Consider the following 25814-nt stretch of genomic DNA (forward strand, 5'->3'; position numbering starts at 1 on the left):
GTATTGGTTCAATATTAGTGTGATAAGATCGATACTTTGTTTCTGTCCTCTAAGTTAAATTTATTTATTTTTTTTTTTTGGGGGGGGGGGGGGGGGGGGGGAATGAAAAAAATATTGAAAATACATGAAAAGCTGAAAGGTGTAATTTGTTGTGTGAACCAATCATTGTGCTTAACACTGGAAGTCAAGTATTTCATTATAAGATGAAGTTGTGATTTATGGCTGGCAAAACCCCTGCAGCAGAAAGATGCTTCTACAAAAAAGAGAGGAAACGGGGGACAAGAGGAACCAATTAAACAGGCAAAATGCACAACAAAATATATAAAATCATTGCAAGTGAGGTTCAACACAGCAACAGACGTGCAATATAAACACACAAACAGTCACAAGATGCAGAATGACTGCAAAAAGATGTAGACAGAACAGAAGGAGATGCAACCTGAACAAAACTACAAACTGAGTCTTTGAGTCTATCTCATTTGTAGAAGTTGTCTTTGTGATTTAACTGACTCTCCCACTTTTTTCCTACTAAATTACTTGGATTTGTTTATGACGTCTGATCTCAGAGTTCATTTTACATATTTACGCACAAGTTAATTTGCATGAATTCCCACAGAGCTGCTATCCAAGCAAACCCAACATGAACCTAAATATCCAGTATTAGTGTAAGTATTCTACCCACTCTAATAAGACCATTATTACCATTCATTTTGAATGAAGTACGCAGTTGTTATTGCACGTGTTTGGTTTTGCTTTATTCTTAGTTCAGGAACCTCAAACACTGATGATAATTTACCCATCTCTCGACACCTGGAACGCCCTGTAAGTTTTTACATTTACAAAACTACATGGCTTTAATAAATCAACACTTCTGAGTAGCAGTGTTAAAGGCAGTGAACATATGCAACTCTGAACACAAATTATAAATATTAAAAAAATCTGATAAAACCTCAGTTGACTGATTTAAGGTTGACTTGCAGTTATTTAACATGACTGAGTTAATTGTAACCACATTTGCGTATTTTTTAGCACCTCAGCTGCAGCTTGTCCAGTGTGTCAGATCCTGTCAGCTATGACACATCTGCCTTCCACTAAAGCCTGAAATGTTTGCTGGCCATCAGCAGAGGGCAGCAGCAGACATATTGTTAGACACCCATTTCAGATTATCAAACCGCTCAAAAATGTAAACACTTTCATGAGAATATTAATCAAGTCAGTTAAACTTCTGGGATATTAATTTGACCAGTGAAGTAGCGTGGGGGTGGGTTGTTAATCAGTTTCAGTGGCTTTCGTGTTAACGAAATGACCAATATATGCACTAGAGAGGCAACAGTGAGACAACCACTAACACAGGAATGGTTTTACTGGCTAGGTTTGTTGTCTCTACTGGTAGCATGAAGCGATACCTAGTCCCTCACCTGCTAGTGAGCCCTGTGCTGACTGCCTGGCACTGTGGAGAAAAATTAGCATTTGCAATAGAATACCAGAATTGGCAAGTCCATCACCAGTATCCTGTGCTTTTCACAGATGAGAGTAGGTTCACCCTGAGCACATGTGACAGACATGAAAACTGAAGAAACCATGACTGGTTTGGTGGTGGGTCAGTGATTATCTGGGGAGGCATATCAATGGAGGGACACACAGACCTCTATAGGCTAAGCAACAGTACCCTGACTGCCATTAGGTATCAGGATGAAATCCTTGGACATACTGTAAGCTGCTACATTTGACTTCAGCCCTCTGTAGGTTGATCATTTTCATTTCTTTCAATGTAGCCTCCTTTAATTCCTGACAGATTGCCCCATCTCCATATTTGTGTATTGTCTTCAATCCTGAACCTTTTCCCTATTGAAGCCAGAATATCTTCAGTAAATAACTTTTAAACTCATCATGGAGGGTGACGAAAAATGAGACCTGACTGAGGATCATTTAATGTTTTATGAAACTTTCTGTCAGTCCTTCCAGACTTGGTCAGTTTGTACAAAGCAGCTTCAATACTGAACAGTGCTTAACATAAAATAGTTTCTGCTGTCCACAGACGCATACCATGTCCATGTTCAGACAACGTGTTTGTTTTTTAACTGAAACTATGAGAACAAAATTATAAAAATAACAGATTTCTTCATGTACAAGAAAACGTACAGCGTTTCTCAAACACATTTAGCAACATTGACAATAAAAAAAACCCAAAAACAAACATAACTTCTTATATCCAACATGATAAGGACAAATTTAGTACAACGAAAAATGTAGTGTTTAATCACTTACTTCATGAGCATCCTTCTCTTTGATGTGTTAAATCTTAAATACTTTCCACTGAGCTACTTATTCACCATTTTACAAAATAGGGTGCGATATTTACAGTTAAACCTTCAATTGTAATTCTGTAAAAATGTTGTCACAGTCTTTGTCTTGAGAAGCCTCAGCCTCTCAGTGAAATGTGTTTCAGTCTTTGTTTGCAGTGGCTCCTTTTGTCTTCATGGCTTTTTTTCTCCTTCACATGATGTACAAGAAGCCCCACTAGTGAGTTCCCTTTGACCTTTTCTCTCGGTGCATCTGCTCCACAGTAGTCCAGTAGTGTTCTAGCACTTAGTGTTCACTATTTGCTGTACTGCACCCCTTTGCCTCGCCTTAACCAGTCCCTCCACGGGGATTGGTTTCTGTCCTGATCGCAGTTTGAATTCCAGGAGGAGGCCGATGACTGGCGTGACCAAGATGAAGCCGTTCTGCTGGGTCTGCGAAAGAATGACATGCTGTTGTTGGAGGCGGGCTTCTTCTGAGGCTGCTCCAACTGCTGCTGGGACTTGAGCTGCTGGTTGATGAAGATCTGGATGTCATCCTGGGGAAAGGTGGGGAGGAAGAGGAATTGAGCAGCAAGACTTAGGAGCCGGGACTCAGTCTGGTATCCCATGATTGGCAAAGATAACATGTTAGTACTAGAGTCGTAGTATTAAAGAAGCAAACTAGTTATCATTAAGTCCCACGAGAAAACCAACAAAGTACTGACTCATTTAAAAAATGGAGCTGCCAGGCAGGAGGAAAAGAGGAAGACCTCAGAGAAGATTCATTGATGTGGTAAAGCAGCGGCCGGTGCGCTGCAGGTTTTAGATATCACCCTGGGTCAACATACCTGAATCAAATGATTAGTTTATTACCAGGCCTCTGAAGAACTTCAAGATATGTTGAGGACATAATTTAGCCATTTAAATCAGCTGTGTTGCATCAAGGATACATCTAAAACCTGCAGGACACCGGCCCTTGAAGCCTGGAGTTTCCCCACCCCTAAAGGATGACATGCAGAGGGGTGGTGTGACAGAGGAGGAAGCTAGGGATAGGGTGAGACGGAGGCAGATGATCTGTACTTTTTAGGAGTCGCAGCAGCAGCCGGAGGAGGAGGAAAAAGAAAAACTATACTGGTTTAAACTATTGATCACAGTCTTGAAATCAAACCATTGGGAGATGGATTGAGACAATGTGCTTCTAGGCATATTTGTTCATAACAGTAAAAAGAGGTTATAAAACACCTTCCTTGTCAGCGTTCAGATTCATTAAATCTATGAAGTTCTGAAGGCAAAATTGGTCCAATAAAGTGACTGGTCAATGCCTATGACCGGTCACTTTTATTTACTCAAACGGTCTGACTTCTGTTTGAGTAAATAACCTTTTCTTTGCATGACTTTTGTATTAAATAATCATTTATATTAATCTTAAATTACTTTATTTTTTAATAATTTATATGTTTTTACAGAAGAACATCTTGTGGTTGCTCAGAAACACAGTATTTAAAGAAGTGAATCAGTGGTTTGCTCTAAATATTATCTGTATTATCTTCATCAGAGCACGAAGGCTCAGACACTGAGGCAGATGGCTCAGCTTGGCATAATTACTCAGCAGCAGAAGGGCTCAGAGACACATGCCGCTCTTATCCCTCCAAACTGTCAGGACATGGAGATTTATGATGGCGCCTGTCTCTGACTTTCTACTCTAGAATCTCAGACCAATACATCAATCTCAAACGCAGGCAGTGCCTCTGAAAATGTGGACTTCCCATCAGTGATGCAGGGAATTAAACGTAATAAGAATGTGCTGAAGCAGAAGGCCCTGCAGGCTACGAGATGATAGGACAGTGTGACAAAGTGATGCGAGAAAGATCATTAGACTGGAGGTCTACATAGAAAAGTGAGTGGTTTACCTGCCAGGCCTCCAGCTCCTGTGATAGCTCCAGTTTGCGTTGGATGGCTTCCAGTAACTGGTTGTTGAGAGACATCATATCGTTTTTACTTCTCACCAGCTCTTCTTCCATTCGGTTTTTCCTGCAAAGAAGTCACACAAAGATCTTTAAAGTAAGGATTTTAACACCCATAACAAGTTAAAACTCAGGGCTGAGCCATGCTCGGGAACTAGGAATTAGTGTTTTTCAGTTTTAAAAATATAACACATGTAATCTGGAAAGCTTGAACTTTCTCACTTGAATTGGATAAATAAACTCATTACTTACTTCGCAATAGCTTCATCTCGGTCTTTGATGGCCTGTTGGACAACTTCAGTTTGATCTTGAACGCTCTGCAGCTTCTGCATCAGTTCAGCATTTTCTTGTTGCAGCTGCACGTTCTGCAGGAAGACGATAAGAGCTCTTTAGACCACAGTATGAAATACTACATAATGAATGTTTATCTGCTTGTCAAATGCAATTCTGAGGCACACAAATATCTCTGAATTTAGATACCGCATCAAGATCAGTAGGGTCAGCACTGGTGCAACCTTTTTGTCATACAACGGTTTGCTGCCACAGGTGCTGTCCCTCGGACGGGTCTGTTCATCGGTTACCTGATCTCTCAGCTCCTGTGTCGTGCTCAGATTCCCACTCTCCTCACCCGTCGTTTCGACAAAACCCTGATTCAGCTCCTGGGACAGAGGCATTAACAGAGAGATCAGGTGTCAGCGGTGTGTGCATCAAAAGGACTTTCTGTGGCGTTGGCCTACTTGTGGAGGTGCACTCGCGGAGGAAGGGGTGTGGCTGGCCCCTTTAGTTACACTGACAGACTCATGTTACTGCTCTGAATGTAAGATAAATGCCACAAGACACAACTGGACTATTGTAAATGCTCGCGCAAAGCAATCTGTCCTGTTTGAACACCCTGTGGTGCCTCAAACAGCCACTAGGGGGTAGATAGGTTGAACTGCTATAGTATGTGAGCAGGCTGCTTTCTGGATCTATGATTTATGCTTTTCCTGCATCTGCGTCCAATCTCTAGCAAAGAAAAAACAAAGTAAGGAAATAACTCTGCTTTCAGTACAATTGTCTCTCATCGTACAACAGAAAGAGATGCACTGTTGGAGTGTTAAACGTCGCATCTCTCACCTGTAAGTTGTGTGTTTGAAAAGCAATAAATGCGCTCTGCCGTGTTGGTACAGCCCTGTGTTTCTTAGACGTCAGAACTTCAGATTGTTTTGTGTACATTTCTTTATGATTCGAGGACATGACAAAACCTACAGTGTACTATTCCCGTCCTTCTCATGTTTCAAACAACAAGGTCAGCCTTTTGTTCGCATTTCCTCTCCCTGCCCCATTTGCTGTTCGTGTGTGCGCAGCTCACCTGTGGCCTGGATGCCTGTGAAAGAGTTTGAGCCACGCCCTTCAGCCGATGCAACATGGCCTTCAGGTCTTCCTGCTGATCGGCGACCTCTGACTGCTCTGAGCAGTTCAGCTCCTGGGTCAGCGGGAGGAGTAACTGAAGGATGAACCCCATTTCTTGCGTTAACTATGAAAAAAGGAAGAAACGTGTTGATATGTGCTTGTTGTGACTTTCAAAATAGTGTCAGCCGCATTAACACATGAACCAAAATATTAAAAGTGCAACAAAAGTTACATAGCTTGGAGGATGCTGCTCGAATTCTGACCTACAGTTAGGTCCATACACTCTCTGCCTTACCACACCATCACAATGGATTTTAAATTAAGCAATCAAGATGTGATTGAAAAGCAGACTTTCAATTAACTGAATTAACTGCTCAGGAATTACAGACCTTTTCATAAAATCCTTTGCAGTCAGGGAAGTCTGACTGCCTGGAGATCAGGCGACTGGCCATTGAAGTATATCCCATTTCTTTGCCTTGAGAAACTCTTGGTTTCTTCTACAGTATGCTTTACATTTCACATTCACCCTACTGCTTTGGACCTAACAGCATATTAAAAGGAATTTCTGTGTGTTATACAAGTTATTTCTTCTTCTCTGTTCCTGCGAGCATTCCCCATCTTCTTCTCACATGTCTTGAATGACATCATGTATTTATACGACTGGAGGAGTCAGCATTACCTTATGGGCATATTTAACTTACCTGAGTCATGTGTATCACGTGACAGTGCTTATCTGATCATAACAAAAATAACTATACAGGAACAGTTTCAGGTGATAAACAGTCACAGTTGTTTGCATAAGTTTTAAAACCCCTGAAAAAAAGTTCTATATTTAAGAGACAATAAAATCAGCCTGAGTGAAAAAAATGCTTAAAAATTGAACAGTAATTGTGGCTGCCACAAAAATAATGAGCTTTATGTTTTAGTGAGGTATTGCCATCACATACCTCACATGTGACAACAATGTGGAAAGTCTCCGACAATGTGGTAATGACAAACAGGAAATGTGACTCACGAGTGCAGCAACACATTACTTTTTCCTGCTGCAACACAACAATAACAGCAGACACACGGACGGTGAGAAGACGTTTTCTGCTCTCTCCCAGACACAACTCCAACACGTGACTTCTGCACAAGTCCTCGTCCAGGACTTCACTCTGTACAATCAGGTGCTTCACGCCTTCTCCTCACAAAATGTGTCCTGACAGCAAACACGCTGTCACCAAGAACTCGCACAACATGTTCCTGCATGGCGTCCCTCTCTGTAGAGACCGCTACCACGCTTTCCAAAATTCAGAGTATAAATGATGTATCTCTGGTGCTGTAAATGTGCGATCTCATTCTCAAGAAAGACAACTTGATCATTTCATTTCCAGTCATCACAGGAACACAGTTTCCCCTCAAAACCCATGTGACCTGTGAATCATTGCGGGCCCACTGCAGCAAAAGCCAACCACAGTATGGAGATAGTGTGCAGCTGTTCCTACACAGAGCTGTTTGGCTGTTTTTCCAATTTTGTCTTGCAGTGACTCGACAGCATTCACATAGTGCTATAAGAGGAATTTTACATTTTTTTTCTAGTACTTTTTTGTGTGTTTGTGCTTTACAGTACATATAATTTTAGATCATAACACTGATACAGTATAACACATCACAATGTTGCAAAAAATCAACGTTGAAGAAAAGTCATGCTTATTGCACCCAGAGATACTAAAATACCAACAATACAAATACAGAAGAATAAATTATAAATTATTCTTACTGCTTCAGAGGCACAAATTAGTAAACTTGAGAACAGTTTGGGACTGCAGTTTCTACCAACCATCATTCAAACAGGAGAAAATTTAAGACGTTAACTCTTCAAAGCTGTGGACTGACAGATAATCGGTGCTCAAATAAGTATTAAAGGAGCAGGATTGTTTATATGAGGCTAACACAGACAGTAAAATTGTCATGTCTCTCTCCTAGTTTTAAGATCACCTGCACTTGATTACAATGATGTTGTGCATCTACATGCGCCCCCCTGCATTCCTTTCTCCCTCATCACTCTGTCTTCTAAGTGGAGTGATGTTTACATATAAGGTCACGAGACCTCTTACCATTAGCTTTACTCTTATTCACAGTGAACTTTATATTTTTTAATTAAATTGAAATACTTCAATCAGCCACATGAGGCATGTTTTGGATGTTTTTTTATAAAACAATATGCTTTGACTGTATTAATCAGTAAACCTACCTCTTCTTTGCTGACTCCGAGGCCTGTTATCTCCAGGCTACTTTCCAGCTCAGACAGCAGGGAAGTGTCGCCGTAGCTCCTGGCTTCCTGCAGGGACACCTCCTCCTGAAGCTCCTCCACCTGGGCCTGCAGCTGCTGTGAATGACCCCGTGCAGCCTCCACCTCTTGCCGCGCCTCAGCAAGCTGAGAAGCACAGAGAGCGAGAGGCACATGCACACATGAACGAAAACAGAAATGTGACAAGGATAACACGTCCGACAGATGAAGAAGCTACGATAAAAAAATCACATTATGAATCCTGCTAGATTACACAGATCCCCGCTTTTAGCCTAAGAGTCAAATGAGCTCTGGAAGGAGCTGTAATAGGAGACTCGTGTAAGCAGACTGTACCAACAAGAGAAAGAAATCCTGACATGCCAGATTCCAGCCTAAAGCCACACATGAAACTAAACGAACACGAGTGGAATCCAGAGTTGCGGGTCAGAGATACAGTGACGGCAGTGAGGTGATTGTTTAGTGGTACTTTCCACAATCCCACCGAAACCCAGGCTGGCAGATAGGGAGCAGAAAAAAAATCTTTGTCATTGTGGTTCTTTTAGTCACGCACTAACCACTTGATGCGGTTTTGCTGCCACAATGAGCTCTAATCAGATTGCTTATGTACTATGGAGATCGAATGACAGTCTTGCCTGCGCTGTACTGTATTCATGTTTGTACCTGCTGGCTGTGCTGCCCGTTGAGTTGGTCGTGCAGAGCCAAGCGTGCGTCCAAAGAGGCCAAACTCGCCCTCAGTTCTTCGTTTTCTTGACAAACGCTCTCCAATCGTTGCTCCAGCACCTGTTCCTTCTGTGAGAGACGCAACACCTGGAAAAACAAGCAGAAATACAGATAACAAAGTTATTTCTTCCCCTCAGGGAGGAAAATTCTCACTAACTCACACCACTCCCTTGCATCGCAACAAAACAATCCACTAACAGGAGGAATGAAGCTGATATTTGAACCTTTCTACTTTTACTTGGAAGGCTATCCGTTTTCTCTTTTTTGGAAATGAACAATTTATTGAGAAAAGGATGATTTACCGAGAATCAGTCTGACTGTATTTATCCTATTCAGGAGTACATCCAAAAAAGAAGGTGAACTTGCTCGTCACAATTTCAAAAGTCATTTCAAAACAGATATTCATTTTAAAAAACCTTTAATCAAACCATTGGTACAAAATAAAGTGTTGTTTTAGTACTTTTTTCCCAGTTTCTGCTGCTGGTTGTCCAGGACTTTTTCATTATTCTTCTGTTTTATGTAACCACCACATCCATTGCATGAAATAAAACGCATTATGTATTAGAAAAGATCCTTTTTTAGACAGACTGTTTATTTGCCATTTTACTTTGCTTAAAACATTACTTAGAAGACGTTATTTTAAGAACCATGTAGGTCTAAACATGACCATCAGGTATGGGCCAGACATGAAGAGATAGAAGTTCATTTACTACTCGCTTCACTGATGCCAAGTAATTATTAGAAAGGCATTTGAGAAAAAATTGATACAAAAATATGATATGCTACAAGAAGAAGACCATATTTTAGCATAAATATGAAGCTACACCTCTGTAAAGTCAGCTGCACATGTGCATTAGAGTACTTGCCTGCTCTCTCATGGCACTCATCAGCTCCTCGTCCTGCTGCCTGTTGTGACTTCCTTTTTGTTGCAGCTCCTGTTTCAGAGCCTGCAGCTCAGTGGACATGGCTCTCTCCACCTCCATCGCCTACACGTGCACAGAAGAAAGAGAACACGAACACAGGAGAGTCACAAAGGGAGCAAATGAAATGAGAAATATGGAGAGGGTTAAAAAGATCTCAGCCAGAGACCGGCATCACACACGCATATCAGTTAAAGTGAAAATCCAAAATGAAGCCTGCCTGTAGCCTGAGCTTTAAGAAAATAAAAGTCTTGGCTAAAGCTGAGATGAGAAGAAGATGGGGATTAGTTGACTAAATTTAAATGTGGTTGGTTATTGGTTTTCCTGATAGCCTGCAGTGCTTCCAAAACCTGGGTCAAAAACAGGACAGATGTGAAAGCTAACAGCACGAGTGATTCATTCATTTTTCCCCATTTTCAGCTTTAGCCATAAAACACTGAATATTGGAAAACTTGAAAGCTGATCCAAACACAAAAGATTGGGCAACATTAAAAATTTGGGAAGCTGCTGTGCCTACAGGCCCTGTGAAAGGCCCCCCCTTCTGCCCTCCCTTGTCCTGGACTGGGACCCTCATTTCCCTTTACTCAGCAGTTCGGCGGGGCCCTGTCAGGTCCAATCAATGCCACATAATACAAAATGAAAGGCCGGCCTCTACGGCAGATGGAGCAGAGGGCATCTTGATCTTGGTGGTGACATCATCATGCCACATTAAACAACAATGGTGAACTCGGACATCACCAGAGTAAAAGCTGGAGGGAAGAGCTTGAAAGTATGGAGGATGTGAGGCAGGTTTGTGGGACATAAGTAGAGGGAAGCGTGTGTCTGTGTGAGTGAATAAAGGATAAAAACGAAAAGCAAGCAGACACAGTGAGAAGAGAAGAAGCCTGGGTTTAAAAATGAACATTTCAGTATGGGCCTCTTCCACAATAGAGGCACCGACTCACTGAGATCCACCAAAACGAGGAGGGGACGGAGGACACTCCACGCCCCCCCTCCTCCACGCCTTCATGAGTCCACACACTGAAGTATCCAACAGCTGGCTTCCACAGCTATAACCAAGCCCCTTGGGGGGCACAGAGAAAAGATGGCTTTCCCCTGGGATAAAGGAACGTTGGTGCAACATCAAAGAACAAAATGAAAGATTTATATCTCTCTGTAATGTATATTGTGTTTTCTTTTTTTGTCTGTGAGCTTGGTGATGCTGACCGAGGTTACGGGGGCTTGTCTTAAACAATGTACACAGTGAGGGATTTGTCACAGCTGCCCAATAAAATGCTACCGGTGTGAGTGATATGTGACCCTGAGTAGGAAGCAGGAAGTGAAAATGGTAATGTGATCTGCATCGGTTAACCTGACAGAAAACAAGATATAAACAGAGTGACCAAAAAATTAGAAACACCTGTCTGCAATGGTCTTAACTCTTTTTGGATACAAGTTATTCAATATTCTGTATGTATGCACTTAAGTGAAACCAAACAATAAAAACTAAAGTGAAATGAACAGAAACCCTCTTTAAATAATAATATGTTAAAAAGTATTTTAAAAAGTGTATATCGATAACAACTATATAAATACACAAACACTTATCGCTGCATCAGTAAGTCATCCTATTTGCCTTGGGCTATTACCAGCCATGAGGCAAATATATCCCACAACCAGTACAATCTGGTTGTGTACAATCTGTCTATTATTGGCCAGTGTCAGCTCATAATATCCCCAACAGTAAGTCAGGTAAGTCTGAAATAAGCTCATAGCAAAGTCCTAAACTTACCGAGTTTTGTTGTTTGTTTTTAAAAAAAATTTAAACGAATGACACATGAAAACATGCAGGAAACTATCAGCATTTCCAGCTCATCATCCAGTAATCATACTCCCATTCCAGTCTGGTATTTCTTATCTAGTAGATGTGTTTATATTCAGTTTTCTAATGCACTAAAAATGTTGCACAAGACTTCAGCCAAAATCCGCAAAACACTACAAACACAAAATGTTTTTACTTTCACTATATGCAATGTTTTTCTTCAGACGGTAAACTGTGGTTTTCCTTGTATGAGACTGCCAGGAAACTCCAGTGACAAATTAACAAACGAACATAGAGAGTGATTCATGTTTGACCAAAGTCTTTTCAGCCTGGTTTACAGTTGCAGCAATGATTTGTAAGAAAACACCCTGACATCAGTCACCTCTCCCTGAGATTTTCAACACTTTGCTTCTGCTCCGGAGCTCCTGTTTTAACAGTCTGCACTGTGTGACAATTTGGCACGCATCAGTATTGTTTTTAATGCAGCTGCTTCCTCATGTGCACCAGGACAGAGGTTCACAGCAAATCTTTTCATGTTGTTGGAAAATTCGTTTTCTCTCTGGTTTCAGTTTATATCCTCCTGTTATGGTCTACTTACTGTTTCATAATTAGCAGATTATGTTTTAATCTGTGAGAAACTTTCGCTTCATCTTACCATTTATCTGTTATGATTAGTGAAGCACCTAAACTGGTTATCTAGGTATTAGCTTTTAGTCCATAACTTGCTTTTTGATGGCTGCTAGCTATACAGCTAATGATTTTAACTATTTATATACATTTTTAGGTTTTATCTAACAATTTAGCAAAATCGTTTTTTCATCACATTTTCAGAGAGCTGATAACTCCATTTGCAAATGTTTATCTATATTTTTATGTTTTAGCTAGTTTTAACGGAAAGTTTTTAGCTTTTACTTTCAGCTAGATTTTTATTCATGAATACATCTGTCTTTTAAACATCATTTTTTCCACTTACTTTTTAACTGTTTATAAGGAGTTTTAGCTAAGAGTTTATATTTTTATCTATATTTTTCAATGACTACCAGCAACATGGCTAATAAATTTAATTCCTTATACTTTAAGCTAATAAGTAATTTAAAAAAAACGACACTCCTGACTAATCAGTTAACTGTTTATCTACACTTTTAGCTACCCACTTCAAATGCTTACCCATGCTTTTGATAACAATTTTATTTATCTATACTTTGAGAAATGCTAGCCACATGGCTAACAATTTTTAACTTCGACATTTTTTCATTTTTAGCTAACAATTTAATTCATTTCAGGGGCTTTTTAGCTTATAGTTTCATACAAAAATTATACATATACATTTCTTTCTCTACACTCCTAAGTTACCATTTTAAATGTTTATCTACAATTAGAACAAACCATTTTAATTGTATAAATATGCTTTTGATTAACAACTTAAATAATTTATCTTAACTTTCAGCTGAGTTGGCCATTCTGGATGTGTGACAATCATGGTGACTGTGAATGAGACTGCTCTGCAAATATGGTTGACCACCAGTCATTAGGGAAAAATGAGTATTCCCCAATCAGTTGCAAGTGGTTGCTAGAAGTTAATGGCTGTCAACTGCCCCAGGTCACTCAGGTCTCCTGACCAATTAGTGAACCTCTGGCAAGCACCTGTCACTAGACAAACATGTTTTCCCCAGTTGGTTGGCAAAAAGCCTCCTTGTGATTACTTTGATTGCTAGCATATTGCTGTGGAAATTTGAATAGAAGTGACGGACTTGTCTACAAACAGTTGCCAGCTATGTCAGTTACACTGACACTGAAAGGCGCTTTTTGTAACATGTTGGCTGCAGTACTGCAGTACCGCAACTTCTACTTTGAATGTGAATCTCCTCCATTTCTGGTTTACATCACACTTTTTCAGGTTATACAAACACTTGGCTAGTTAACAAGTACTTGGAGACCAGCATAAAAACAAAAAATAAAAACGACAGGCACTTGTGTTAATCTGCTAGCAAACAAAGCCCTTACTAAGAGGTTCTGGTGCAACACTTGCTTTGCAACAGTTTCACCCAGTGAGAACCAAGAATCTCCAAGAACCACTTTCAACCAGTCAGGGAATACATATTTTCCCTAGTGGTGGTTGTACCCCCCCCCCCCCCAAATTTCTTATAACATTTACTATCTATTTCTACTCAATGTTAATGGTTAACTTTTCTTCTCAAACCAGCTCAGGTCCATTTGGCTTTTAAATTAAAATGTAATTTCTGTTTTTTGAAGATTAGTTCAGCTAATCTACCCATGTACCGCAGGGCTTCTTATACTCCAACTTGGGGATTGATTAATTTAATGCAATTCTGTCTATTACACATTAAGTATATAAACTGAATGCAGCAGCTACAATTGATTAGCTCATTGACATATTCAAGTTTCCTAAGTATCCTTGAGTTTTGTTGTTTGTTTGTTTTTTAATTTAAAAGAAGAAACCTACTGTATAGCTTACTGAAGCCTGAACATGACACCATGAATAAACCGAGCTCTTCCAGTCAAAACTGTGAGAAACAAAAACTTAATGAATTACAGCACGACTCACCCCACCAGACAGCTGTCCGACAGAAGCAGCAGTATCTTTCACCACATCAGGCAAAGACTTGTCAGACATGGAGCGTCTTAAGATTCAGTCTCTTCTCTCAGCTTTACAACTACACAGACCAGAGTTACATTTGGCTAACACTGGGCAGCCCAATAAAGTATTTCCTCCACCTCCCTCTCCCCTAAAGTAGCTCAAACAGAGAGATACAAGCTTTTATCTAAATTGGCATTTTCCTGAACTTCTAGGGAGTCTGATTTCCACACACCAAGCCCTTCAGTATAGCCACAGAGGGGGAAGGAAGCTCACAGTTCCTTATTTCGTGGACCTTGACTCCTTACAAGCTCGTGTCTGCCATTCATTCTGCGTGAGCAGCGGTTTGCCGTGTGGAACGCAGCACGTCACAACAGCAATGCTGAGCAAAACAATCCTCACTTTCTCAGCCTGGAAAAATACTCAAGTTTGCTCCAGCTGTGTGATCCAGTCAGCTCCACTGATAAGAAGCTGTCACCAGTCTGCTCTGTGTACAGTGTACTGCATTTCTGATCAGATACTTATGATCATAAATAATTTACTTCAACACTCATGAACTCCTGAAGACGTGAGTCAGCGGCATGTTGTCAGCGTCCTTATGATGTCAAGCTAGTTAAAGGTTAACTTTGTGTTACTGAATAAACCAATGTAACAGATTATAATGGTCTGATAAAAGCTTCTATAATATGTTTAATAGATTATTTAGGACATTTTTCTATTACATTTCACAGGTACAATGACATAAAAAAGTGGCTAAAATAATTATACAGCAATGAGTTGAATTCATTTGCCTGAACTAGAATTTGAATAAAGCTTCTTCCAGGTATTTTCCAAGCTTCCCTCCCTCTCTCTTGGATTTAAAATTAAGTCATGCTTGAAGTTTCCCTCCCCGTCTTGTTTACATGTCGTTTCCCTCCTGCTCTGCACTTGACATTGCTGATTTGCCTGAGGGAAACTGCTCAGGTTTTGATATGCAGCTCCCAGCTGACTCTAGCTCTATTGCTCTCTTTCTCATTTATCAAAACACTTATTTGTAGTAGAAGTATTTTAGCTGTGACCTTGCTATGAGCCTTCAAATATCCTCAGAGTGTGGCCTTGCTTTAGATCAAATACAGTCAGGCTGATACCGGAGTAGTTCACACGGGAACACCGAGTTTCAGTGGGTGGATTGAGTGACTTTCTAGTTTTACTCAGACGGCCTGAAGCTTTGAACCTACTGCCGGTGTTTGTTTCACTGAGGCTCGGTTACTTTTTGAGGAACAAAGATGAAAAACATGAATCTACCCATCCAGGTGTGGGACTCACAGCTTTGAGCTCCTCCTGGAGCCGCTGAGTGTTCTCGTTGTGCTCCAGCTGCGTTCGACTCTTGTCCCTCTCAGCCTCGCTGAGCGCCCGGGTAAGCTGCTCCACCTGGGCGCTCAGCTCCCTCGCATCCCGCTCCAGGTCTCCCATCTGGCTCTCCCACTGGGACTGGTGGCGCTCCAGCTTCAGTCGCACCTCATGTTTTCCCTGCTCCAAATCCTATCGGAGGTGGACAAGATAAATGCCTTAACAGGTGATCTTTAGGGTGGGTGTGGCAAAACAAAGATTTTAAAATATAAAGCAGTAAATACGGTTCAGTTGTCTAGCTACAACTGCAGCAAATGAAGCTGTTTGGCATCATGAGAGTGTTGTTGGAAGGCATTTGAGTGAGCACAAGCACCTGTCAACCTCATTTAGTGCTCTGCCGGATAACAGGAAATGTCCAACAGCTGTAATTTGAATCCATAACAATGGGGTAGCTGATATCATTAAAGCTAGAAGAGGAAAACATCCACTCTGCTTTCATCCATTCCTTTAGAGCTTAAAAGATCAGTCAGTTTGTCAGTCAACAGAAAACTCATCCAAGCATTAACTTGCCATGAAAACTGATTGATCCAGCACTATTTTAGCTCAATGGATTGTGCAGGTCACCCATAAGGTGTAAGGTAAATAAAGAGGACTGGGTCTGAATCTTCCCCTGTTCTCTCTCTTTCAAACTTTCCTGCCTTCTCTCAACTTTCTTAAGACAATAACGGCTAAAAATCCCCCCCCCCCCCCCCAAAAAAAAAAGACAGTTCCAGACATTTACCACACCTCTCTGGCAAATTCAATCAGAAAAGTTCACGCAGCACGTTTACATCAATTTAGACACATTAGCGCACCATTGTCTTGTCCTTGGTGTGATTTAAGTGACTGCCATACCTGACTTGATGCGAGCATCTGATAGAGACATCAGCATCACCCGGGGAAAGCAATGAGGTCATTATTTTCATATCACAGCCTCTCAACGTGATTTGGTGCTGGTGTAGTCGACTGAGACAAACACGTGGATGCCACCGGTTCGCTTTTATTACTACATTTTCTGTCTGACTGCTGAGATCTCGTGAGGAGTTGAAGTGTCTCACAAGTATGCAGCAAGACTACCTAGAAGGAATTTCAGTACTGACAGGTCTGCTAAGATAGAAATACTTTTACAGTCGCTGGGAGAACACAAAAGATCGCTTCAGAGAGAGTTAGTAAAGTTTAGCAACGCACTAGCATTTCTGCCTGCTTACATTAGAGTTTCTTTATACAGTTACAGCTTATTTAACGAAGAATATATTGCATTCATTATTTTGTAAACCAACCAGTTTAGTAGAAGCACCTTAGCAGTGCCTTTTTATGCTGCTTTTTTCCATTTACAATTGTAAATGTCTTTTCATGGGATGGCCAAAATATTGAGAACACGTTAATATAGTGCGGTCGGAGGTCCCAATAAATGACTCAGGTGACTCTGTCATTAATGTTGAATATTTAAGTTGGTCACCTTAACTTAAATAAATAGAGTTAGAAAGATTTTTACGCGTTTTCGTGCGTAAAGCTGGGAGAGAAACAACAGCATACAATCTTTGGACATCGGGAAAACTTCTTACCCGCCCACTTCAAACAGCAACAACCATGACGTAATTCTAAACACTTCAACCCGAACATTTCACAGAATGTTTTAGATTATTACAAAACCTACTAGATTATTAGTTCACCTGTAGGGAATCGGATTCTCCTTACCTCCAGCTTCTCTGCGTATTGCTCATGAAGTTTTTCGCTCTGCTCCTTAAGCTGGCGGTTTTCTAGGAGCAATGCGTTTCCCAGCTGGGCTGCCAAAATAACCTCTTCCTCCTTTTGTTTTAAAGCAGCCAGAAGTTCACTGGGGTCCTGATAATCTGTCATTTCCTCCGCTCCATAGTGGAAAAAGAAATCCTCCTCTAGGTCCATTATTTTCTTGGACTTGAAGCTCCAGTCATCGAGTCGATCCATAGCTAATCCAATAACACCTTATTATAGCGTCTTATATAAAGAAAACACGCGGGAACGGTGCCATAAACGCGCATCTGTGGATGCCCACTCATGACACCTGCGTGTAGCTGCTGAGTCGAGCAGAGTGTAAATGTAAGTGAAGTCGAGCCGAAGGTTGGAGCTGTCTGGTGAAAGCAGGCTGCTCCCTCCCTCTGTCACCCGCAGATGGCGGTTTGTCTCCGTGGGGTGTTGGTTTCAGTCACCTGAGCAATTGTCACCACCCAGCTCGGCAACCACATCGATACCTGCCCTGCCGCAGGGCTCAGAGTGTGGTGATGAAATGGAAAGGCACACACAAGCACCTGCATGGTGCTGTAAAACAGTGGGAACTGTTTTTCTTGAAGTTTTACCGGACTGCAGCATATTGTTTATTATAATCATTCACCGTGGAGGACATTAGTCAAACAACAGATGACGTCCCATTGCAGCATCACGAAATGCACACATGTGATACCAGTAAACTTCAAAAACCAGTGTTTCTGCTTTTTAAAAAAATGTGTTTTCATACTTTGATAAAAGTATTTATTTTTCTTAATTTGATGTAATTTTATGGTACTTACAGGCCGTTTTAAATGTAATTTATTTGTTATGGTTTAATTTCATTCAATTTGGGGTTTTTAATTATTATCAGTTTCTCACTTTTGAAGCACTTTGAACTGTAATAAAGTGTTAAATTGTAAATAGACTGGTTCTTATATCCTGTTTTTCTATTTTACTCAAAGCTACATGTATCTCTCTCTCTCTCTCTCTCTCTCTCTCTCTCTCTATGTCTCATTTATCCATTTACACAAGTCACACCTTTTCCTCTACATGCTGAATATGTTTATTAAGGTTTTTCTTTTCTTTTTTTGGGAAAAATGAGCTTCTACATGCTCCTGTTCGGGTGTAGTATGCATACAGCTTGTAAAATGTAAGATTATACATCTGCATGTTTATTTTGCACTTGTTCACATGAACAGGACTGCATTGTTTTTCCATGCATCCACATTAAGTACAAATATTTACACATGGAGATTTTTTTTTTATTACTACCAATTTCTTTTAGTTTAATCTTCTCAGTTATTTATAATTTGTTAGTATAAAGTTTTTGGAAATGGGTTATATCTTCATTTTTTTTAAGTATGCAAGTCAGTATTTCATGAAATCAGGTGGAACTCTGTTTTTAATCAGGCAGTGGTTAACAAGTTAGCCTTATAAACAAAGGGAGTTTCTGCCTGCATTGTGTAGACGCTTTCCAGGGGTCAAGGGTCAGCCTCCACAAGGTTTCATGGAGCACGGGGCAGTGTCAGGGGAATAAAAGACAAAGCATCCTGACGCATGGCAAGGCTTTTGTAGTCAGGGAAGCCGCAGCTTCTGTACATATGGTGGCAAAAGCAGACGCACTGTACATCAGGGCCCTACACGCCTCGCTGCCATTGTTTCCATTGTTCCTGTTAGTTTGGGGGCAGCTGATGTGGCGTAAGTGTGACGAGGAGGCTCACATACCTCCTGCAGTGAAGTCCAACAAGGGACACGTGTGCTGAACAGCACACTCAGACCTTGAAGCACTTGTGTTTAAGAGTGTGTGCACAGAGTCAGACATGAGAAGAGGAAACATGTTTGCATTTGTTCAATGAAAGCCAAACTTGCTTATAAAATCTATTACTGAAAAGATGACTCGGGCCACAGAGGAGCATCACCCTTTACTTCAAGATTTTCTCATCTAACAGTTGCTGCCTATTGAGTTCAAGCTACACAAGCAGAACCATCCACCATAAAACTCTCACTGATGTTTTAAATCAAAAAAATCCCTGACAACAGGGATACTGCATATAACACTGCAGCAAACATCAGCTGCATCAGCAAGACACAGGATAGTGCTGAGAGCAGTAAATAGTGTTCAGCGTAAATGGTGTATCAAACAGCTGAACAGGAGACTGTGATATTCTTAGTTGAGTTCATGTTCAGCCACTGTACATAATGATAATTTGACAAGATAACAGACATTAATTAATTAAACTAGTTAATTTACTCATAATATTCACCCCAGAGCAGAGGATGGAAGCTGATGTTAATACGTCCTAATGAATGGAGCTGTGTTCACATTTCAAACATCTGTATTCTAACATGACAACTGAGATCTGATTTAAAGTTAAATTTGAGTACCAGAAAACAATACATACATATATTACACAAACATCACATATCACGTATCTAATATCTGTTTAGTTGCATCCCACCTTTCACGGTACTTAATGCCAGCAGATTTATCTTTGGTTAACACAGCAGGCTATACTAGACCTCTGGTGACCCCTAACGGGCAAACAAACACGTATTCCGTCCTTATAGGACAATTTGTTCCCCTCAAGAAGTGAGAAAGGTGTGATGTGTGGGGGCAGAGTGAAACTTTTTTCATTATATCACGGGAGAAAGTTTTAAAAAGATGCTGTCAAATAGAGATGCATAAAGTGGAAAGTTGAGGGAGAGTAAATATTACACGAATAGTTTGAAACCTTTGAAAATGTACCACTTTATTCACTAATTCTGTAACAGAAAAATAACCTAAACCTATTCATACAAAATGTAATGTTTTTCTGTTCTGCTTTGCTTTTAATATATTTTCTAATAATTATGTTGTTGTTGTTTAAAAAAAAAAAGATTACTTATTTTCTTTTTTAAAATTGGGGCAAATAATACTGGTAACTTTTATAATTTTTCATACACTTGCTCCACAATCTTGTACTTTTGTGTTCATATTTTGTAATATCGTTAGACATTCTGTAATTTATCCTTTGTTTATTAATTCCCTATCTAGTGAATGACTTGGTTATTTAGGAAGTTGTTGTGCGCACTCCGTCCAGCAGGGGGCGGTATGCGTCCTGGATGTTAAAGGAGGAAGCACCCCTTGTAAACACACTTGAACTTCGCAGAGTAAAGAACAAGCCGTGCACGCCTGTCTTCATGGAGAGGAGCGCGGGGACAGTTTCAGCCATTAAAGCTCTGGGGTGATTAACATGTTTGATTTTCGTCGTTACGAAACTTTAATTTGAGAAGAGAAACCTTATTCTCTGCCTGCTTTGTGGGCTTTTGACGTATAATGACGCTTGTCGATACGCCTGACAGGTGAATAGGTAATCTCACCTGTCGCCTCCACTTACTTCCTGGTTAGGTACCCGGGCAGCCGCTGCCTCTCCCGGTGCAGATGTGACGAGCTTCCCTGTCCGCTGCTCAGCTGGCTGTGCGCAGAGCTCAGGACTCTCTGCCCGGAGCTACGAGGTGAGGCTCAGGCCTGAGATTTTCATTCATAAATCTTTGAGAGAGGCTTTTTTATGTTTAACCATTGCCTTTAATACAGCACATATTCTCCCAAGGAAGGAGGAAAACCATCTCAGGATTGTGGATTTTTTACTATCTCGCGCAGAAGGGTCAGTGTGGTCTCAGGTGGGCCGACCCAGCAAAGCAACTGCTTAAGAATCGACCTAACTTTTTATGTAATGTAAAACAAAATGCAAGTCCTTTCTGAAAACATCCACATTAATTCACCAAACCAGTTACAGAACAGCCAATTTAGATGCCTTTAATAAATAAAAATAACAGGATATTTTTACATATATATCGTAGTTGACAGATGCTCTACAAAAGCCAAACATCTTCACATGTAGAGTAGAATTGGATTTGGAAACATTTGGATAGTGACACCATTTTCATAATTTTACCCGCAGTTCATTTAATATGAAACTACTGAGATGCACTTCACATTAGCTGTAATTTATATGCATTATATAACTACAACCAAAACATGCTTTGGTAAACAAACTGATGGTTACTATGTTACAAATATAAGCCATGAAAAAAATCAGATCTTTCTGACTCAACTTGCAGTGAAATGTGTTAAATAAACTGGCTTAATTGTCCTTTTTTAGACTCAGGAGGGTCAGGTGATGTGCTGCTGGCGGGAGAGCTGAAAAATGTACTATCAAACATATCCTCTCCCCTCGCTGTGCTGACCTCCGAGGTGTTGGACCCGTCCACTCTCAACAAAGTCGCTGGTGAGAAACAGGACTGTGGTGGATACTGTTGTAGTAAGAACAGATGATTGCAGTGCTCGTGGATTTAGTGCTCTTTTGCACATCTTGCAGAGTTCCTTGTATCAGAATTGCAAGCAGCTCGCATTATCAAGTACAAAGAGTCACATCCTGACGAGCGGGCGACAGAAGCGGACTCTGAAAAAGAGCAGCGAGTTGAAGATCTGAGCCATGACTTTTGTGAGGAAAACGAAGGCGATGACAGTTCGGGTGAAAACAGGAGGAAGGCAGAGATGCAAGCAGAATGGATTTTACTTCTGCGTGCTCTCAACATGGACGCCTCCTCTCGGTTTGAGGACGTTTTGAACGAGGTAAGCTTGAAATAACAGAGATTGAGCCATGAATAAATTGCGAATACAGACTGAGAAGCACTGAAAGAGGAGTTTACAAACATTTGCTTTAATGCAGGTGAATGAGAGGCTTTCTCGCCTACCAAGTGGAGACATGACCAAACCTCTTCTCAGCACCAGCCTCAGCTCAGAGCAGTGGGTAAGCTGCCAGGCCTGTTTTCAGCTTACAAGACTTTAGACGTGACTCTAATGTGGCATTTACATCTTTGCCTCTTCCTGTTTCTCAGCTTCAAGTGAAAAAAATGAATGAAATTCTATCCGAGGACTATCGGCGTCGGCGACGAATGATGGTCATGCGCTTTCAGGTTACGCTTGAATCATTTGCATGGGGAGAAAAACAAAAGGTAGGAATGTTAAATAACTCTGTTTATTAGAGGTGGGAATCACCATACATCCCACGATATGGTATTATCACAATACTTAATGCACGATACGATTTTATTGCAATTTTTAAAAAATATTTTGCGATATTCAGATTCTGTACATAAAGGTAAACTTTATCAATATTCATTTTATCTAATAACAAAGTCTCACACTCAGTCTTTTTCTCATTTCAGTCAGTTTTATTGTTGACAGACTGAACGTTTTGTATTACAGTCTAGTCCAACTTAACTGAATGCAACCATCTGGTACAATTATAGCTATTCTGAACAATGCAATTTGTGAAAACTATGCAGCCCCTTCAGCAACTGAAGAATTTGAAAGTAAATTAAAACAAAATATAATTTTACATTAAATAAAAAAGTTTTAAACTTAATTGATAATAAATAAAACATGTCTTAAATTAAAATAAGTAAACTGTCATGTTTATTGCTGCCAAAAAAAAAGTTAAACACATTTGGACAGTGAAGGAATGTCAGGATTCTTGCTCAGAAAAAGGAGCTGATCAACATGCTCTGAAGTCAGAGCATGTTCCAGTCCACAAAAACCTTTTTTGTAACAAAATATCAATTTCTACTGTCCCTGTATTGATACATTATTAGCAAACAAAATATCACGATACTACACAGTATCGATTTTTTTCCCCCACCCCTACTGTTTATAAACTCCTACCGATAGGGATCATTTGCCTGTTAGCTGGGTTATTTTACTCTGAGCCTTGGTTCATCTCTTCAGTCTATTCCCTTTTAATGAGAAAATCTTAGTTCAGCAGTGGTAGTGTATGAGGAAGCTTTGGACTGCCCATCTACCTGCAGAGGGCGTCTCCTGTCAGATGTGGGCACTATAAAAATTGTGCTCTTGTGGCTCTTGCCTGTGCTATTGTCAGTCTGTCAGCCAGTTGCAGACAAGAGCGAAGTTCTAACATGCAAAGAGCTGAAGTGAAACAGAATGTTAAAAACAATGAAAAGTGTGCACTGTAGCCCCTTCCTCAGCTTTTCATAATGTATTTTTTCCAACTTCTGGTGAACTCTGCTGTTCCTTATTCCGGCCCACTTTTCAACCAATCAGCATTTAACTGATGCACAGTGTCGTCCACATGGGGCACTGCACAGTTGAGATTTTGTTCGATTGCAATGGTGATTTAAAAACCCGTCTCCAGAGGAAAATACTGACACAACCTTGGTAGCATAAATTAAGCATAAGGCAGATTTCTTCTACTTGGGTGCCCCTCGCAAACAGAAGCTTTGAACAGCAGGTGGAGCTTTTACATTGGAAGTCAGATTTTGGAGTTGCGAGTGATTTCGTACCCAAGTAAACCCCATGGCAGGCTTAAATTTAGTGAGAACCCATTTGTCTAATGTCGTCTTGCAAACAGAGGATTTCCCATTAGGAGAAAAAAAATGTAGTTTTACTTCACTCTTTAGACCTATAGGCTATGTTGAATCTTTTTATACAGTATATGTCTGTTACTGTCTGCAAGATCACGGTGTTATTAGGACAACACTGACATCGTGTGGTCTGACTGAACTGCAACAGACTACTTTTATGTCAGTCTGCTTTAGGCCATCGTCAGAACATGTGCTGGTGACGCAGAAGATGAATATCAGACATCTCCATTCAGTCCATCCTTTATTTACAGGAGTGCAGGGCTGCGCTGGCTTCGGCACCTAATCTTGCGTCCCTCATCGGCTCTTCCCAAGTGTCTCCATCTCTGCTGCTCGCTGCCAGAGAGGATCAGTCCTTCATTGACCCGGTCAAAGCTGGAACAAGCACCTCTGTTTACAAGGTACAATCATGAACGTGTCTGTGATCCCTAATGAAGATGCCTCTGACTCCAGCTAAGTAAGCATTTTCTTTTTTCTTTTTGTTGTTGTTTTTTTTTCTGGTGTCAATAGACGTTGATGGGCAGTGTACCAGACAGAGGAGGACGACCTGGGGAAATTGAGCCTCCTATGCCAGCATGGACAGGGAGAAGCTCGAAAGGCAACAGAGGGGGACGAGGAGGCGGACAATCTCATAAACATAAGAAGAAGAAAGGGAAAAAAGATTAACTTGTCCTTCTTTTTGGCCTTACTTATCAATTTAAGAAATAAGCGATCATTTTGCTTTATTGAAATCCTTGTTGCGAGGTAAACTACAATTGGGAAGTGCTATATATAATTTTGTAGTTATAAATCTGTGTATAATTTATAGTTATAAGTCATGCACATACCGGATTGTGTACATTTCTATAAAAGCAATGAAGTACTGGTACATGACCAGATATTTTGGTAAAAGAGCAGAAAATGGAAAAAATGTTGGCTTTCCACATTTATCAGTAAGTTTGTTTAAGAATAAACCTCTGAAACACACATCTGTTGGTATTTTGTGCAATTTACATAAAGCATCTTTTAAGGATTATTGCATGAATATTTTATGCTCACTTCACATTTTGGAGACAAGAGTTCCCCTTGCCTTTTTTAGGTGATTTCATAAGATAGCAAACATGTTTATGTGGAATGAAAAAGCCTCACTTACATCTTAAAAAACTAAAAGGACCAGTTGGTGAAGGGTGACTTTGAATATCTAAGAATGTTGTTTTATTGTTACACATTAACCAAGACTCACTTCCCCCTGAGAAAGCTCCTTGTTACAGCATTGAGTCATCTCTCTAGTCCCAGTGTTTCCACTTCAAAGTGTAAATTGCCTAAAGAAGGAAAAGATCATCCAAATATTAATTATCTTAAATATATTTGGAATAAACTGGTTTCAATGTTTAATTTTGATCTTGCCAAACCCAAAGTTGTGCTAAGGTAAAGCTCATTTTGACCAGAAGTTCTAGTAGTCCACAGTGATGTATTGAAATAATTTCAAGATCTTGTACACCAGTTTAATAAACAACAGTTTCAATTGTTTTATTATCTGAAACTCCACCCTCAACCATCTGAAATCTGCAGATAGTTAAGTACCTTTGAACTTTAGGAAATGTTATTTTAACATTTTCTCTGTTGATTCAGAGCCTGGACAAAAAGGCCTCTTGAGTTTTCCAAAACAAAACAAAAAAAACATGAGAAAGTGGTTTAAGTCTGAAATTGGATGAAAAAGCGTGAGAAAGGACTTCTAGGAATACTGAAGTAACGGCTGATGCAAAGAACATCTTGATCAATTTAAGATTATGAATTGCTTTTAACAAGCTGGGACCACATCCTTATTTAAGTTTGATAACAGCAGATTGAGAAAGCATAAATTGAAGCTGTGGTTTGGGAACAGCCTCAGAGGGGACTGGCAGCAGATCCCAGGCCAGGCAGATCTAATGAGAAGTGACTGAATTGGGGAAAAAGGAGAGAAGTGTGGGGCATGAAAATGAGTACAAACAGCTTGTGGTGCTGGGGGCATATACCAGTGCATGAGGTGTGGTCCTGCAACTGGAATTCAGATAAATTATCTCCAGTTATTGGACACCATACACGTTTTGAGAAAGGGGCTGGAAGATGCAAATATATACTTTGCTAAAGGGCTTCTGATTTCTTTCCACTGTTCTGCAGTGATGGACACAACATATCGGGCAGAGTTGAAGTTCCGATTTTAATTGGGAGTAACCAGAATTAACAGGATTAGACGAGATAGTTTCAGAGGGACAGCTTGTGTTCAGCAGCTGGAGACAAAGTTAGAGACGCAAGGCTGAGAAGGTTTGGACATGTGCAGAGGAGGGATAGTG

General features: G+C 40.4%; 2 protein-coding genes across 2 annotated transcripts; one reads left to right on the top strand and one right to left on the bottom strand.

The window, feature by feature from the left end:
* Window positions 1-1924: 1924 nt before the first annotated feature.
* Window positions 1925-17761, bottom strand: LOC146503979 (BICD family-like cargo adapter 1). Its single transcript, XM_085184114.1, has 10 exons — window positions 17035-17761; window positions 15274-15489; window positions 9518-9637; window positions 8592-8738; window positions 7875-8057; window positions 5598-5762; window positions 4828-4905; window positions 4499-4611; window positions 4193-4313; window positions 1925-2839 (listed from the first exon to the last, which is right to left on the bottom strand). The coding sequence occupies exons 1-10, from the start codon at window positions 17281-17283 to the stop codon at window positions 2600-2602; spliced, it is 1632 nt and encodes a 543-aa protein (XP_085040240.1). The 5' UTR covers window positions 17284-17761; the 3' UTR covers window positions 1925-2599.
* A 2384-nt stretch (window positions 17762-20145) lies between these two features.
* On the top strand, window positions 20146-24468 carry LOC146503980 (tRNA-splicing ligase complex subunit FAM98B). The gene is made up of 8 exons (XM_085184117.1): window positions 20146-20306; window positions 20471-20577; window positions 21225-21350; window positions 21441-21697; window positions 21795-21875; window positions 21964-22080; window positions 23757-23903; window positions 24013-24468. The coding sequence occupies exons 1-8, from the start codon at window positions 20185-20187 to the stop codon at window positions 24166-24168; spliced, it is 1113 nt and encodes a 370-aa protein (XP_085040243.1). The 5' UTR covers window positions 20146-20184; the 3' UTR covers window positions 24169-24468.
* Window positions 24469-25814: the final 1346 nt, after the last annotated feature.

This window comes from Neolamprologus multifasciatus, chromosome 14, assembly GCF_963576455.1.
Source record: "Neolamprologus multifasciatus chromosome 14, fNeoMul1.2, whole genome shotgun sequence".
Lineage (NCBI taxonomy): Eukaryota > Metazoa > Chordata > Actinopteri > Cichliformes > Cichlidae > Neolamprologus > Neolamprologus multifasciatus.